The 16,123-nt window shown below is 43.7% G+C and overlaps 1 protein-coding gene across 4 annotated transcripts in view; it reads left to right on the plus strand.

Moving 5' to 3' along the window:
• Window positions 1-14,909, plus strand: part of LOC118374702 (Y+L amino acid transporter 2-like) — a 29,519-nt gene extending 14,610 nt beyond the window's left edge. For 2 of the 4 annotated variants that reach the window (XM_035761184.2, XM_035761182.2), the window contains 9 exons: window positions 1,874-2,211; window positions 2,368-2,510; window positions 4,561-4,686; window positions 5,262-5,406; window positions 5,669-5,792; window positions 6,316-6,516; window positions 7,885-8,034; window positions 8,485-8,668; window positions 9,133-14,909. In XM_035761184.2, coding sequence (XP_035617077.1) covers window positions 1,904-2,211; window positions 2,368-2,510; window positions 4,561-4,686; window positions 5,262-5,406; window positions 5,669-5,792; window positions 6,316-6,516; window positions 7,885-8,034; window positions 8,485-8,668; window positions 9,133-9,227 — 1,476 coding nt within the window. In that variant the 5' untranslated portion in view covers window positions 1,874-1,903 and the 3' untranslated portion in view covers window positions 9,228-14,909. Of the gene's footprint in view, window positions 1-1,759; window positions 2,212-2,367; window positions 2,511-4,560; window positions 4,687-5,261; window positions 5,407-5,668; window positions 5,793-6,315; window positions 6,517-7,884; window positions 8,035-8,484; window positions 8,669-9,132 lie in introns of all 4 variants that reach the window. The other 2 variants (XM_035761181.2, XM_035761180.2) reach the window with 1 other exon arrangement.
• Window positions 14,910-16,123: the final 1,214 nt, after the last annotated feature.

The following is a 16,123-nucleotide window of genomic DNA, read 5'->3' on the forward strand; positions in this document are numbered from 1 at the left end:
GGCCATGGCAGAACACTGATATTCCTGTCTTGCAGGAAATCACGCACAGAACGAGCAGTATGGCTGGTGGCATTGTCATAATGTAGGGTCATGTCAGGCTGTCACCTGCAGGAAGGATACCACATGAGGGAGGAGGATGTCTTCCCTGTAACACACAGCGTTGAGATTTCCTGCAATGACAACAAGCTCAGTCCGATGATACTGTGACACACCTCCCCAGACCATGACGGACCCTCCAACTCCAAATCAATCCCGCTCCAAAGTACAGGCCTCGGTGTAACACTCATTTCTTCGGTGATAAATGCGAATCCGACCATCCACCCGAGACAACTGTGACTCGTCAGTGATGAGCACTTGTCAGTCTGGTCCTGCGACGGTGGGTTTCTTCCCATAGGTGACGTTGTTGCCGGTGATGTCTGGTGAGGACCTGCCTTACAACAAGCCATCAGTCCAGCCTCTGTCAGCAATAGGCTGAGAGTCTGAGCACTGATGGGGGGGATTGTGCGTTCCTGGTGTAACTCGGGAAGTTCTTGCCATCCTGTCCCATAGGTGTGATGTTCGGATGTACCGATGCTGTGCAGGTGTTACACGTGGTCTGCCACTGCGAGGACGATCAGCTGTCCGTCCTGTCTCCCTGTAGCTCTGTCTTAGGCGTCTCACAGTACGGGCAATGCAATTTATTCCCCTGACCACATCTGCAGTCCTCATGCCTAAGGCACGTTCACGCAGATGAGCAGGGACCTTGGGTATCTTTCTTTTGGTGTTTTTCAGAGTCAGTAGAATGTCCTCTTTGGTGTCCTAAGTTTTCATAACTGACCTTAATTGCCTACTGTATGCTGTTACTGTCTTAATGACCGTTCCACAGGTGCATGTTCATTAATTATGGTTAATTGAACAAGCATGAGAAACAGTGTTTAAACCCTTTACAATGAAGATCTGTGAAGTTATTTGGATTTTTACGAGTTGTCTTTGAAAGACAGGGTCCTGAAAAGTTTTTTTTTTTTTTTTTTTTTTTTTTTTGCCGAGTTTAAATCCAATGCAAAAAAAAACATCTACATTTTAAATTGTATTAATTTGCATATTTCCATTAATTCCCACAAAGTTTCCACCTCTGAATATTCCCCCAAAATATGAATATTCCCCCAAAATATGCAACCCTAGTTATCTGCGATATCTACTGCAGCCCTCACCCTCCACATACAACACCTGTTCTGCCAGTCACATTCTGTTAAAGGTCCCCAAAGCACACACATCCCTGGGTCGCTCATCTTTTCAGTTCGCTGCAGCTAGCGACTGGAACGAGCTGCAACAAACACTCTTACTGACAGTTGTGGCTGCTTTGCGTGATGTATAGTTGTCTCTACCTTCTTGCCTTTGTGCTATTGTCTGCCCAATGTTTGCAACATGTTTTGTGCTGCTACCGTGTTGTTGCTACCATGTTGTGTTGCTGTGTTGTCTTAGGTCTCTCTTTATGTAGCGTTGTCTCTCGTCGTGATGTATGTTTTTTGTCCTATATTTTGAATCCCCAGGAGGCCTTTTTGTAGGCCGTCATTGTAAATAAGAATTTGTTAACTGACTTGCCTAGTTAAATGAAATAGTTATCACCTACGTAGGTTTAGCTAGGTATTCCAGTGTCTCCCTCAAATGCTGCAGTTTACTTAATACAATCAGTTGTTGCCTGAAGCCTAACAGTTTCGCATTGCATTTTATTTTGTCTTGCCTCCTGCGCTAACATTTCACTGTCTTAATTTCCCTACAGCCTTGTTGTGTCCAGCTGATTTTAAAGACAACATGATGACCATCCGTTGAGCGATAGACATCGTGGCCTTGCTTGGTGACGTGCTGCTCCCTCTGTCCTTGTCCCTGTCTCCAGCCCTGCCTCCACCCAAACCGAACAATCACCATGGGGATTAAGAAAGATGCCGACACCTTGTCGACTGGCTCCATGCGTTTGAAGCAGGAGATCTCCCTGCTCCACGGGGTCTGCCTCATTGTGGGCAACATGATCGGCTCGGGCATCTTCGTGTCTCCCAAAGGGGTTCTCCTCTACACCGGCTCCTTCGGCCTGTCTCTCGTGGTGTGGGCCATCGGCGGGGTCTTCTCCGTGTTCGGGGCTCTGTGCTACGCCGAGCTGGGAACCACCATCCACAAGTCTGGGGCCAGTTACGCATATATCCTGGAGTCCTTTGGAGGCTTTCTGGCTTTTATTAGGTCAGGTTCCCCCTTATTCCACTTTTTATATTTTTATATAGGTTTCTCTCATTGAGATAATCTATTACATGGAAAGTGATTTGAGCAACTTTACAAGTTCTATACAAATCCTTGTTTATGCTCCAATTTGAATTAGTTCTTGTTTTTCATTACCAGGCTGTGGACGTCCCTGATGATCGTGGAGCCAGCCTGCCAGGCTGTAATAGCCCTCACCTTCTCTAACTACCTGGTGCAGCCCTTCTACCCCACCTGCACAGCCCCCTACGATGCTGTGAGACTCATAGCAGCAGCCATCATCGGTAAGATGAGCTGAGCTCACTACTTTTCTTCCCTCTGCCTGTTTTGAAATATGGAGATACTACCTGAACTTGTCCAATAAGAACACAGATTTACGTTCTGTTGCAAAATGTTTTTCTACTTCGTGCTACTGAACTCAACCCAGAAGTTTGATATCACTACTCTGTTTATTTTGATGTCTGTCCTCCTAAGGCTTACATGCCTTGCAGGTGCCCCTGTGAAGTGCACCTGTGTGTTTACTTAGTAGTTGCTTTCATATCCTGCGTCATCTCTATGGTTGAAAGGGGGGATATAAATGTGTTTGTGTTCAGTTGGAGCCCCTCAAGGTCTGATATGAGTTTGTCTGACAAACATGGAGAAAGCTCGGAGAAGGTATTCTGTTGAAGTCAGACAGATGGAACAGAACAAACTAAAGCAGCCTGGCGTTTAGTTGAATCCCCTCAGGAATTTGGCCATATTGTCAGTTCTCTTTCTCTCTACGGGCACCGGGGAGACATTCACATTCAAGCGCGTTCCTTCCTTCATCAATGATGTGTGAGTAAAAGAGCAGTGATTCTCTGGTTAGTGTAAGAGGCTGAGGTCTATGCTTAGGCAACTTGACATCCTATTATAGTGAACGGAAATCCTACTTTTATGTATTTATCCTTGGTGTTTTAGGGAAATATAGTTGCTATACTAAAGGTTAGATTTAGTTCTGGTGATTTTGAGTGTATATTGTAATGGTATAGGCATTGGTGACAGGTTTCAGAGAAGGCCTGGGTATAACAGTACCCTATAAGTCAAAGAATCCATGTTGCCAAAACACAGGACTTGGTACATAAATGCCACAGGCCATAACAACAGCAGGATCGTCTTGTCATGAAAGCATTTGGTTGTCGTGTGAAACCAATGTAGAAATTCTCCCCGAAGCATAAAAATGCTGACCAGCAACATTAGGTCCTTGTTCAAACCCTTGATTAATTTTCGATGTAACTATTCACACACAACTGGTAATCTCTTGACCATAGTACACTGTAGGCCACAGGAGGCTGCTGAGGGGAGAATGGATGGAATGGTATCAAAAACCTGGAAACCATAACGTATTTCATACCATTCCACCTATTACCACCAGACCGTCCTCCCCAATTAAGGTACCACCAACCTCCTGTGCTGTAAGCCGTCTTAACATGAGTAAAATATGTGTCGTAAGAACAGCCTCTCTCCACATCGAATTTGCAAATGTTCTCTTTACACTATCCTTCCATTAACCTTGGATGTGGTGTGACCAAGGCCACATTCCTGCTTCACGTGTGCGTGCAGCTATTATCATAGGACAGGGGTATTCAACTCTGACCCTACGGGGTCTGGAGCCTGCTGGTTTTCTGGTCTACCTGATGATAATTAATTACCCACACCTGGTGTCCCAGGTCTAAATCAGTCCCTGATTTTAGTGGGAAACGATGAAGTTTGAGAAACCCTAGACCAACAAAATAAGGATAGTTATTCAAAACTTGAAAATACAGTAAGAGGCTTCAGGCTTATTTTTCTTTCTGGCATGACCATGCAAACCCATACACCTCTCCTCTGGGACCAGGGTACATACCAGTGGACAGGAAATGGAGTCAAATCACACTCTCTCTGCCTGCCGGTGCATACTGTCCTGCAGATGACTTTACATGATGGAGAGCAGCCTGCCCTCCTGGACTGTAATGTTATCAACTCTCTCTGTAGTGGTGGATAGAGATGGGTTTATCAGACACTCTATCTGGAATCATTCCTAAGCCATTAGCCTTATCAGACTTGTACTCTGCTTTATTGGTAGCATTTCTAGTTCTACTATCAAGGCCGGCTTTATCAGGTCTGAATTTCTATCCATTTCTAGTTCCACTATCAAGGCCGGCTTTATCAGGTCTGAATCTCTATCCATTTCTAGTTCCACTAGCTTGGTGAGTCCGCAAGTTGTTGTACTCATGGCTAACTGATTTTTAACCAGTATTGCCAAGGTCAATTTCAGGTCTTCTCTATACCGGAGGACTCCGCTGTCAAACACACACTGATCTCTCCTCCTCCTAGGTCTCCTGACATGTGTGAACTGTATGAAGGTGAAGTGGGGGGCCATCCTCCAGGTGGTCTCTACAGTAGCTAAGGTCCTGGCTCTCATCGTCATCATCATCGCTGGGATGGTCAAGCTGGGACAAGGTATGTTCCCTGGGGATGCACCAATGTAACCATGATAATGTCCTGATGCATTGTCAAGATGGAGCTTTACTTGCTAATCGGTCGTGTGGTAAAGAGAATAGTACCACTGTAAAATAGCTAGGCTATATAGCCCAATTCTATTTAAGTGATAATGCCCGAGAAGCTGGTGTTTGGAGGATATATATATATATATATATATATACCATTATATTCAAATAATGATTGACATATTTTCATAAATGTTGTTTTGATGAATTTATTAATTCTATTTCATCCTCCCATAAGACATAGTCCCGACACATCTAGGGTTGCTATCCAAGCCGGCTGGTCGTTCCGTTCTATTGGTTCGGTTGCCAGTTGTCTTTTTGTTCTGTATCTCTGGCCGCGACCCAGTTGTTCGTCCCATATGTTCCATGGCAACATTCTTATCTCTTGCTAACTAGCCAACTATGGCTAACTTATTCACGTCAAACAGTGCAGACAGTGCATTATATATACACACACAACTCATTAAACAACAGTATACCCAATTAATGACTAATTCACTATTACCCCCTCTCCTCTGCATACCTCAGGCCAGACGCAGAACTTTGAGGATTCGTTTAAGGGTTCTAAAGTGAACCCTGGGGACATGGCTCTGGCTCTGTACGCTGCTCTCTACTCCTATTCCGGCTGGGACACACTCAACTTTATCACCGAGGAGATTAAGAACCCGCAGAGGTGAGGCGAGGCAGTCTCCCCCCATGATGTTTAAAAAAATAATAATACACAATGGAAAATGGCCCGAGTTGTTGGCTCCACCATCCCTACACTGCAAAACCTTGTCATTCCTTGACTGATTCTGTCTGACTGTGGTGGTGGAATATAGACAAGGAGCATAAGCCCTGCCTGTCTGGTTCCTATCAAGGTTTCTCTCCCCACAAAGTTTGTCCTTGTTGTTTTTATATAGGGTTCTAGCAATTTCTTTATCGATTCCTTCCAGGAACCTCCCGTTGGCCATAGGGATCTCAATGCCCATCGTCACGGTGATCTACATCCTGACTAACGTTGCCTACTACACCGTGATGAATGCTGAAACCGTGCTGGCCAGTGAGGCTGTGGCTGTGGTGAGTTTGAGGTTATGGATGAGTTGGCAACTGCCATGTAAAGTCAACCTTTATAATTCTTGATCATGATTTTCTCACTTCAAAGGACTGCTTATAGATGTACACATGCACACACAATGGTTAAAGGTCACGAGGTAGGTCTTATTGACAGCATCTGTTCAGTGTAGCTAATTGACCAGCTGTTGTTGTGTTCTCTGGTTCCTCTGAGGCTCTGTCCGTACCAGATGCACAACTCTCTAGTGGGGCTAGATGAGATGATAACCAGGTTCAGGAAGTAATCTAGTTGATGAGGTTGGCTTGAGCATCATTGTCCTGTGTTCATGTAATTACAGAAGGCCCTGAGTAAGGGACCTTTTCAGGAGCGTTGACAGTAGCTAGCAAAGATGGGGTCAATTCCATTGCCATTCAGGAAGTAAACTGAAAAATCCCTTTTCCTATTTTCTCCATGGAAAGACAATGAATGGACTCTGGTTGTTGTATACAAACCCCAGACTAGAACCGATGCTGTGGTCTTTCTCTTCAGACGTTTGCTGATGAGATGCTGGGCTGGGCTCGGTGGCTGATCCCCCTGTCGGTGGCCATCTCCTGTTACGGAGGACTCAACTCCTCCATCATCGCTGCCTCCAGGCTGTTCTTCGTGGGCTCCAGGGAGGGTCATTTACCCAACGTCCTCTGCATGATCCACGTCAAACGCTACACTCCCATCCCAGCACTGCTCTTCAACGTAAGTGAATGATGACTTAAATCAGTCACGTCGCACATTGATGGATGGGTAGTGTGACGTTGCATGTAGTTTTCTAATACTTCTCTCGTGTAAATCTCCTGGTTCAGGTTCTATCCTGCTAGTCTGAACGTGTATGGACCCGGGAGCAGTGGCTCTATGACGACACATAATCAAATATGGCTCCTCCCTGCAAAGTCCATGGCCAATGTGTGTCTTGCAGGGCGGCATGTCTCTGATCTAGGATCAGATCGGTGACGTGTGTCTTGCAGGGCGGCATGTCTCTGATCTAGGATCAGATCGGTGACGTGTGTCTTGCAGGGTGGCATGTCTCTGGTCTAGGATCAGATCGGTGACGTGTGTCTTGCAGGGTGGCATGTCTCTGGTCTGATCAGATCGGTGACGTGTGTCTTCTGGTCTAGGATCAGAGGGTGGCAGGGTGGCATGTCTCTGGTCTAGGATCAGATCGGTGACGTGTGTCTTGCAGGGTGGCATGTCTCTGGTCTAGGATCAGATCGGTGACGTGTGTCTTGCAGGGTGGCATGTCTCTGGTCTAGGATCAGATTGGTGACGTGTGTCCTGTGTGTGTCTTGCAGGGCGGCATGTCTCTGGTCTAGGATCAGATGACGTGTGTCTTGCAGGGCGGCATGTCTCTGGTCTAGGATCAGATCGGTGACGTGTGTCTTGCAGGGCGGCATGTCTCTGATCTAGGATCAGATTGGTGACGTGTGTCCTGTGTGTGTCTTGCAGGGCGGCATGTCTCTGGTCTAGGATCAGATCGGTGACGTGTGTCTTGCAGGGCGGCATGTCTCTGATCTAGGATCAGATTGGTGACGTGTGTCCTGTGTGTGTCTTGCAGGGCGGCATGTCTCTGGTCTAGGATCAGATCGGTGACGTGTGTCTTGCAGGGCGGCATGTCTCTGGTCTAGGATCAGATCGGTGACGTGTGTCTTGCAGGGCGGCATGTCTCTGATCTAGGATCAGATTGGTGACGTGTGTCCTGTGTGTGTCTTGCAGGGCGGCATGTCTCTGGTCTAGGATCAGATCGGTGACGTGTGTCTTGCAGGGCGGCATGTCTCTGATCTAGGATCAGATCGGTGACGTGTGTCTTGCAGGGCGGCATGTCTCTGATCTAGGATCAGATCGGTGACGTGTGTCTTGCAGGGCGGCATGTCTCTGATCTAGGATCAGATCGGTGAAGTGTGTCTTGCAGGGCGGCATGTCTCTGATCTAGGATCAGATCGGTGACGTGTGTCTTGCAGGGCGGCATGTCTCTGATCTAGGATCAGATCGGTGACGTGTGTCTTCCAGGGCGGCATGTCTCTGATCTAGGATCAGATTGGTGACGTGTGTCCTGTGTGTGTCCTGTAGGGTGGCATGTCTCTGATCTACCTGTGTGTGAAGGACGTGTTCCAGCTCATCAACTACTTCAGCTTTAACTACTGGCTGTTCATTGGTCTGTCCATCGCCAGCCAGATCTACCTCCGGGTCAAAGCTCCGGACATGCACCGGCCCGTCAAGGTAGGGTTTTAATACTTGTAAGGTGAAAGCAGAATGTTCCTTCTGGATGGACGATTAAGTTGTATTATATTTGAACTATGTTAGGATATGGCTCAAATCCTTGAAATGACCTTTTCAGTTCATTTTATCAACTGCTTTGGTAAATTTGTGGGAGCATGATGGCTCCTGAGTGACGCAGCGGTCTAAGGCACTGCATCTCAGTTCTAGAGGTGCCACTACAGACCCTGGTACGATTCTAAATTGTATCAAAACCAGCTGTGATTGGGAGTCTCATAGAGCGGTGCACAATTGGCCCAGCATCGTCCGCGTTAGGGTTTGGCCATGGTAGGCCGTCATTATAAAATAAGAATTGGTTCTTAACTGACTTGCTTAACCAACCAAATGTATACGTGTAGATTTCCCCTCCATCTCTTTTGTGAGCATGTTTTCTCTCTCTCCCTCTCTCTCCAGCTCTCCCTCTTCTTCCCCATAGTGTACTGTCTATGTAGTGTGTTCCTGGTGGTAGTACCTCTCTACAGTGATACCATCAACTCTCTGGTGGGTATCGGGGTGGCTCTTTCTGGAGCGCCAGTCTACTACATCTGTATCCACCTGCCCCCCTCCTCCAGACCTGCCTTCCTGGGCAGGATGCTCGGTGAGACCTCTAGCAATTCTGTACCCCTCCTGCGTCACATGATCAAGTGACACTTTTCTTGAAAGTCCAATGTCTAAAACTGGACTGCTGAACTGTAAAACATTGTGGGACTGTATCAACAGTGGACTAATGAAAACAATACCAAAAGATAGTTTGAGTGGAATTTTTTTCTCCTTTACAAATGTTTCATGTTGAATTATAATGATTAGAGCTAGCGTGCTTCAAGAGGAAAGATTTCATATTTAAGGGAAATAATAGGTGAAATGTGTTTAAAGCCAGCATATACGTGGTGGAAATACATGTTTCATATCATACTTACCTTTTTGAATTAGCGTAATATTAGACTAGGATAACCAAATGTAGAGCTACTATGCAGTAGTTGGGGGCACTATAAAAGTTGTAACACTTGTAGCTCTGGGGAAGCTTGGTTTTGACACCTTCCTGGTTGTATTTCCTTTACTCAGACATGATCTCCCTGAACACCCAGAAGCTATGTCTGTGCTGTGTGGTCTCACCTGACCTAGACCTGGACAACATCCCTGAGGAGAAGCTGGAGTAAAGGCAGGAGAGACTAAGCCATAGGTGGAACATACAGCCCACCATCACAGCTATGCTCCACCGCCCTCCTCCTCCACAAGGCTTATCGATGAAGCAGTTTATTCTCTTTTTCCATTTTTTTAATTTAATTTAATTGATGTGAATTGATTTCCTATGGGACTGCACAGTGAGTGTGTTGTGTTCAGTGCTATGGTTGGCCTGAGGGAAGCCACTTGCAAGTGCTGGTGACCTGCCACATGTAAAACAGCACAATGTAGTTCACTCCTACTGGTTACACCTATGGACACTGTCAATTATGGAAGTTGAACCATTTGAAAAAAGCAAGAAATCCAAATGGAGATTTCAACAGGACCTCCCACTGACCATTTAGGACCTCCTACTGACCATTTAGGACCTCCTACTGACCATTTAGGACCTCCTACTGACCATTTAGGACCTCCTACTGACCAAAGATTGGGTTTGAAGTTAGTGGAGATTGAAGTGTTTGTTGCCTTTTCCGTCCTGCCGTTTGTTTTAAAGCGTTATTTATGACCCGTTTGTCCTTGACGGACTGACCACAGTCATTTAGTTACTGTTGCCTTTAGGCCACTTTTGATCTCACTTGGATGCTATCATTCTATATGACATCACCAGTTATTCACATTGTTACTGTTACCATGGTTGTCCTATTGATGTCCAGAAAGTAACACGTAGGCCCATGGATTCTTTAGATATTTAGCCTATGCCGTTATTACGCTAAGGTAGCGCTCTAAGCAATACAGCCCGAGCGGGTGTGGTATATGGCCAATCTAGCACGGCTTAGGACTGTTCATAGGCACGATGCAACGCGGCCATATACCACAAACCCCCGAGGGGCGTTATTGCTATTGTCAACTGGCTACCAACATAAAAATAAACTACCATCAGCATTCACAGCTGAAACCACCCAGTTCATAACACCTTTTATCCTATTCATTATAACACCTTTTATCCTATTCATTATAACACCTTTTATCCTATTCATTATAACACCTTTTATCCTATTCCAAGGGTTGGCAACTTTTTTTTTTTTTGTCTTTTGTTTAGGACTTGAAGGTGAAGGGGAAAAAGTAAAAATACTGAATCTGGAATTCATCAAATTTAGTTTTAAATTCTTATTTGAAAATAAAATCTCTTTGGGCTTAGTAATGCTCAATTTGCAAACATCGGAGCAATACACTTAGTACACAAATCTACCGTAGTTAGCTTTCTCAGTCAGCGTTGAAGTCACCTACAGCGGCATGTTAAAGGCACTCGATATTCAAATTAGTAAACATTTTACTGACACATTTCAAACCAGAAGCCTTTCTGAAGAACCAAACTGACAGTTACTGATGTAGAAATGGGCAACTGTATAAAGGATATGTCCAATGTTTTTTAAAATACAAAACATAAGCGTTTTTTACAATTTTAGATGGTTATCCTATTAATTAAATCTCAGCCATAGACTTGTCATGCATGTCTCACTTTCAATTGTTTTTTTGTCATCTTGTTTTAGACCTAGTAATCCTACAACATACAGTTGAAGTCAGAAGTTTACATACATCTTAGCCAAATACATTTAAACTAAGTTTTTCACAATTCCTGACATTTAATCCTAGTAAAAATTCCCAGTCTTGGGTCAGTTAGGATCACCACTTTTATTAAGAATGTGAAATGTCGGAATAATAGTTATTTCTTTCAGCACATTCCCAGTGGGTCAGGAGTTTACATACACTCAATTAGTATTGGATAGCATTGTCTTTAAGTTGTTTAACTTGGTCAAACGTTTCGAGTAGCCTTCCACAAGCTTCCCAGAATGAATTTTGGTCCATTCCTCCAGACAGAGTTGGTGTAACTGAGTCAGGTTTGTAGGCCTCCTTGCTCGCACATGTTTTTTTGAGGTCAGGCTTTTGTGATGGCCACTCTAATACCTTGACTTTGTTGTACATAAGCCATTTTGCCACAACTTTGGAAGTATGCTTGGAGTCATTGTTTGGAAGACTCATTTGCAACCAAGCTTTAACTTCCTGACTGATGTCTTGACATGTTGCTTCAATATATCCACAGAATTTTCCTCCCTCATGATGCCACCTATTTTGTGAAGTGGACCAGTCCCTCCTGCAGCAAAGCACCCCCACAACATGATGCTGCCAACCCTGCTTCACAGTTGGGATGGTGTCTTTGGCTTGCAAGCCTCCCCCTTTTTCCTCCAAATATACGGTCATTATGGCCAAACAGTTCTAATTTTGTTTCATCAGACTAGAGGACATTAACCCTGAAAAGTACGATCTTTGTCCCCCATGTGCAGTTGCAAACCGTAGTCTGGCTTTATGGAGGTTTTGGAGCAGTGGCTTCTTCCTTGCTGAGCGGCCTTTCAGGTTATGTCGCTATAGGACTCGTTTTACTGTGGATATAGATACTTTTTGTACCTGTTTCCTCCAGCATCTTCACACAGTCCTTTGCTGTTGTTCTGGGATTGATTTGCACTTTTCGCAGCAAAGTACGTTCATCTCTAGGAGACAGGACGCGTCTCCTTTCTGAGTGGTATGACGGCTGCTTGGTCCCATGGTGTTTATACTTGTGTACTATTGTTTGTACAGATGAACGTGGTACCTTCAGGCATTTGGAAATTGCTCACAAGGATGAACCAGACTTGTGGAGGTCTACAATTGTTTTTTTTTTTGAGGTCTTGGCTGATTTCTTTTTGATTTTCCCATGATGTCAAGCAAAGAGGCATTGAGTTTGAAGGTAGTCCTTGAAATACATCCACGGGTACACCTCCAATAGGCTAATTGACATCATTTGAGTCAATTGGAAGCTTCTCAAGCCATGACATAATTTTCTGGGATTTTCCAAGCTGTTTAAAGGCACAGTCAACATAGTGTATGTAAACTTCTGACCCACTGGAATTGTGATACAGTGAAATAATCTCTAAACAATTGTTGGAAAAATTATTTGTCATGCACAACTTGCCAAAACTATAGTTTATCAACAATAATTTTGTGGAGTGGTTGAAACACCTAGGTTGGAGTCATGACAACTCATTTATGTAAACGTCTAACTTCAACTGTATTTTTGGAAGGATTCAATGCCATATGTGCATTCATGTCATTTTAATTGAACATTCTGTCAGCTGTGTTCTTTAAGAAGAACGCAACATCTTCTTTACGGTCCAATTCGTTAAGACAATGGACCAAATATTACAGCTACTGGCCGGGACATATTGGACTAATATGCATTATATAGTGTTACATGAACTCCTATCAGAGGTGGTTGAGGGACAGTGAATGGCACAACAATGGGCCTCAGGATCTCGTCATGGTGTCTCTGTGCAATTAAATTGCCATTTGATAAAATGCAATTGTGTTCGTTGTCCGTAGCTTATGCTTGCCCGTACCTTAACCCCACCGTCACCATGGGGCACTCTGTTCACAACGTTGACATCAGCAATCCGCTCACCCACGCGACGCCATACACGTGGTCTGCGGCGTTGAGGCCGGTTAGACGTACTGCAAAATTCTCTAAAATGGAGGCGGCCTATGGTAGAAATGAACGTTCAATTCTCTGGCAACAGCTCTCATGGACATTCCTGCAGTCAGCATGATAATTGCACACTCCCTCAACTTAAGACAGCTGTGGTATTGTGTTGTAACTGCACATTTGTGTCCTTTTTATTATCCCCAGCACAAGGTACACCTGTGTAACAATCATTCTGTTTAATCAACTTCTTAATATGCCACACCTGTCGGGTGGATGGATTATCTTGGCAACGGAGAAATGCTCACTTACAAGGATGTAAACCAAATATGTTCAACATTTGAGAGAAGTTTTTGTGTGTATGGAAAAGTAATCTTTTATTTCAGTTTATGAAACATGGGACCAACACTTTACATATTGCATTTTTATATTTTTCAGTGTACATATGTGGTCAATGGCATCTTGACATTTTGCTTTAATGTAACTTTTTCTCTTATTCCATCCAGAGCTGTTGACAGTTTAAGAGACTTGGGGAATGAAATGAATTTGTCTTACATGAACTGATTTGTGCAACGTAAACAATTCCACGGATGTATGGCTGCCATTTTAATGTCTCGAGAGTCTTTCGGATGTAACTTTTGATTGTTGTCAGTGGGCAGAACAAAACAAGTGGAATGTGAGACCCCATCTGCCTTGCATTATATGTTACTCTTGGTGACGTCACATATCTTCCACTGCTGGCGGGTTTGGCAACTTTGTGCCTTTTAAAAAAAAAAAAAAAATGTTTTTTATAACTCCATGACTGTATTCAAAACTGGGGACATTTTTTAAAGATGAACTCACCAACTTGATACAGTCCATCCATAGGACTATTTCCTACCATCATTCCTGACTCACAGGGTTGTATACAGAAAGACTTGGAAAGAAACATGCTAACTTTACAATGATCGATCATCACTTTTTAAAAGGACCATCGCTTTACAAAACAACAGGCATTTCTGCCTCAATCTTTAGTACTGGTGCACTGGGATCTTTTAGTAGGAATGTTATATTTCGGTGTCTGAACTTTGAATTTTATTTATTGTGTGGGGGGGAGACTAATCAGTCAGTGATGTACAGTTTCTCTGGTTCATCTTTTTGGAGTACTATATTACCATTAAGAACTTCCCATGGCAGACTGACCAGGTGAAAGCTATGATCCCTTATTGATGTCACTTGTTAAATACTTCATTCAGTGTAGATGAAGGGGAGGAGACGGGTTAAAGAAGGATTTTTAAGCCTTGAGACATGGATTGTGTATGTGTGCCATTCAGAGGGTGAATGGGCAAGACAAAACAACATTTCAAGTACCTTTTTAGAATGGGCTCTGCTAGTAGGTGCCAGGCCTACTGGTTTGTGTCAACTGCAACGTTTCTGGGGTTTTCAAGCTCAACGGTTTCCCGTGTGTATCAAGAATGGTTCAGCACCCAGAGGACATCCAGTCAACTTGACACAGCTGTGGGAAGCGTTGGAGTCAACATTGTCCACCCTCCCTGTGGAACGCTTTTGACACCTTGTAGAGTGCAGGGGGTGCAGCCTTCTATGTAGTTGTAATGCACAAGCTGTATTACGTGGAAGCTGCAGTATGGTTGTGTTAGCCTGGTCCCAGATCTGTTTGTGGTGTCTTGCCAGCTCTTCTGAAACCAGGTTATGGTGGTGTGTCCTTGAAGTTGTTCCTCTCATACCAGTCAGTCCCTTATACTCATCACCTCATCCTTCAGATCATTTCACTGAAGTGTTCTCATTCCATTCTTTCATTGCATTCCAATTCCGTTTGCTCAAGTTGTCCATGTTACAGTCTTGCCATTCAATCCTATACAGCTGGTTGTGGTAAGTCGCTCTGGATAAGAGCGTCTGCTAAATGACTTAAATGTAAATGCTTATTGTATCTATCTACAGTCCATTGATGGTCAAGTTCTAGTCACTCCTAGTAGAGGTTCTGTAATGGTCCTGTTGATGTGTACATGTTGAGTCATTATTCCAGTTTGAGTCTTACTGTCAGTCTGCTTTGTTCTGTTTGAATTAGTTAGATGTTATGATGGAGAAATGTACAGTGCACCAAATGACAAACAAGCTTTATAATGCAAAGAGATATACTTTGGTATTTTAAATGATTCAGATATGTGACGTGGAATTCAAATGTAATAAATACAATTCTGAACTATGATGTTTGTTGCATTTTCTAGCTTGCCTTTTGTTAGTGTTATTTTTCATCAATGTAATCTGACCTTGATGGACTGTTGGCATTTAGTTACTGTTGCATTTAGGCCACTTTTGACACACACACAGGAGGATATGTTACAACATCACGGGTTACTGACATTGTTACCAGGGTTGCTCTTTTGGTATCCAGAAAAGAATGGGCGTAGGCCCATAGATCTTGTTGACGTTCAGTCTATGCACTTAGTTTAACCTTTTAACTAGGCAAATCAGTTAAGGAAACATTCTTATTTACAATGACGACCAACACCAAGATAAATCTCGAAGACTGCTTTGAAATCACCAGCACTCGATGAATTTAGCTACATTTAGTTACATTTTCTTTCAAGTCTATCTGAAGAACTAAACTGACAGTTGCTGACAGAAATGGGAAAATGTAAAAATTATGGCAATTGTGTTTTGTATAAGGAAATATACACTTTTTATGCAATTAGATTGTTATCCTATACATAATCTCAGCCATAGACTGGTCATGCATGTGTCACTTTCTGTGGTAACCTGAAGTAATGTGTTAGTTCTAGATGGAGTTGCCGATTCGACTCAACACTAAAAACAGGAAATAAAGCCGTTTAGATTCACCTTGACAGGGAGTACATATGCCTAGCTTTGAGGCTGGTCAAGTTTATAATATTTGGTGACCAGAACAAAGCTACATTCTCACAAGAACAAAAGTAATCTGATGATTCGGGGTTACAATTCCTTCCGCATAGCAGACTTTAGAGACAATGTTGAGGCGGAGTCACAGTTTCGACAGCTCGTGAGTTTGTGAGTGAAGTAAGCGACGCGATGTTAGCTGTGCAAGATGCACACAGTGTTGAGTAGTGCGGAGCGCAAACACAACGTGAAGAAATCACTGAAAGCTAAATATCGCTGGTTAGACAGAAGTACACTGCTAACGGAGTCTCATAGCTGAACACACAAAAATATATACTTTAACCTGAGAAGTTATGGCCTATTGTGAATGAGTTTCATCTCAATTCAGAGACATGGTCCAAATACATTGAGAAACTTTGAATTTTTTGAGGCAAACGATGTGAATGAGGACAAGACAAAAAGGGCAATATTACTATCAGCATGTAGAAGCACAATATATGGTTTAGTGATGGACTCGGTAGCACCACAGCTTATAATTTATGCAAACCTGATACAGGGTGTTGGAGA

Source organism: Oncorhynchus keta, chromosome 19 (assembly GCF_023373465.1).
Source record: "Oncorhynchus keta strain PuntledgeMale-10-30-2019 chromosome 19, Oket_V2, whole genome shotgun sequence".
Classification (NCBI taxonomy): Eukaryota; Metazoa; Chordata; class Actinopteri; order Salmoniformes; family Salmonidae; genus Oncorhynchus; species Oncorhynchus keta.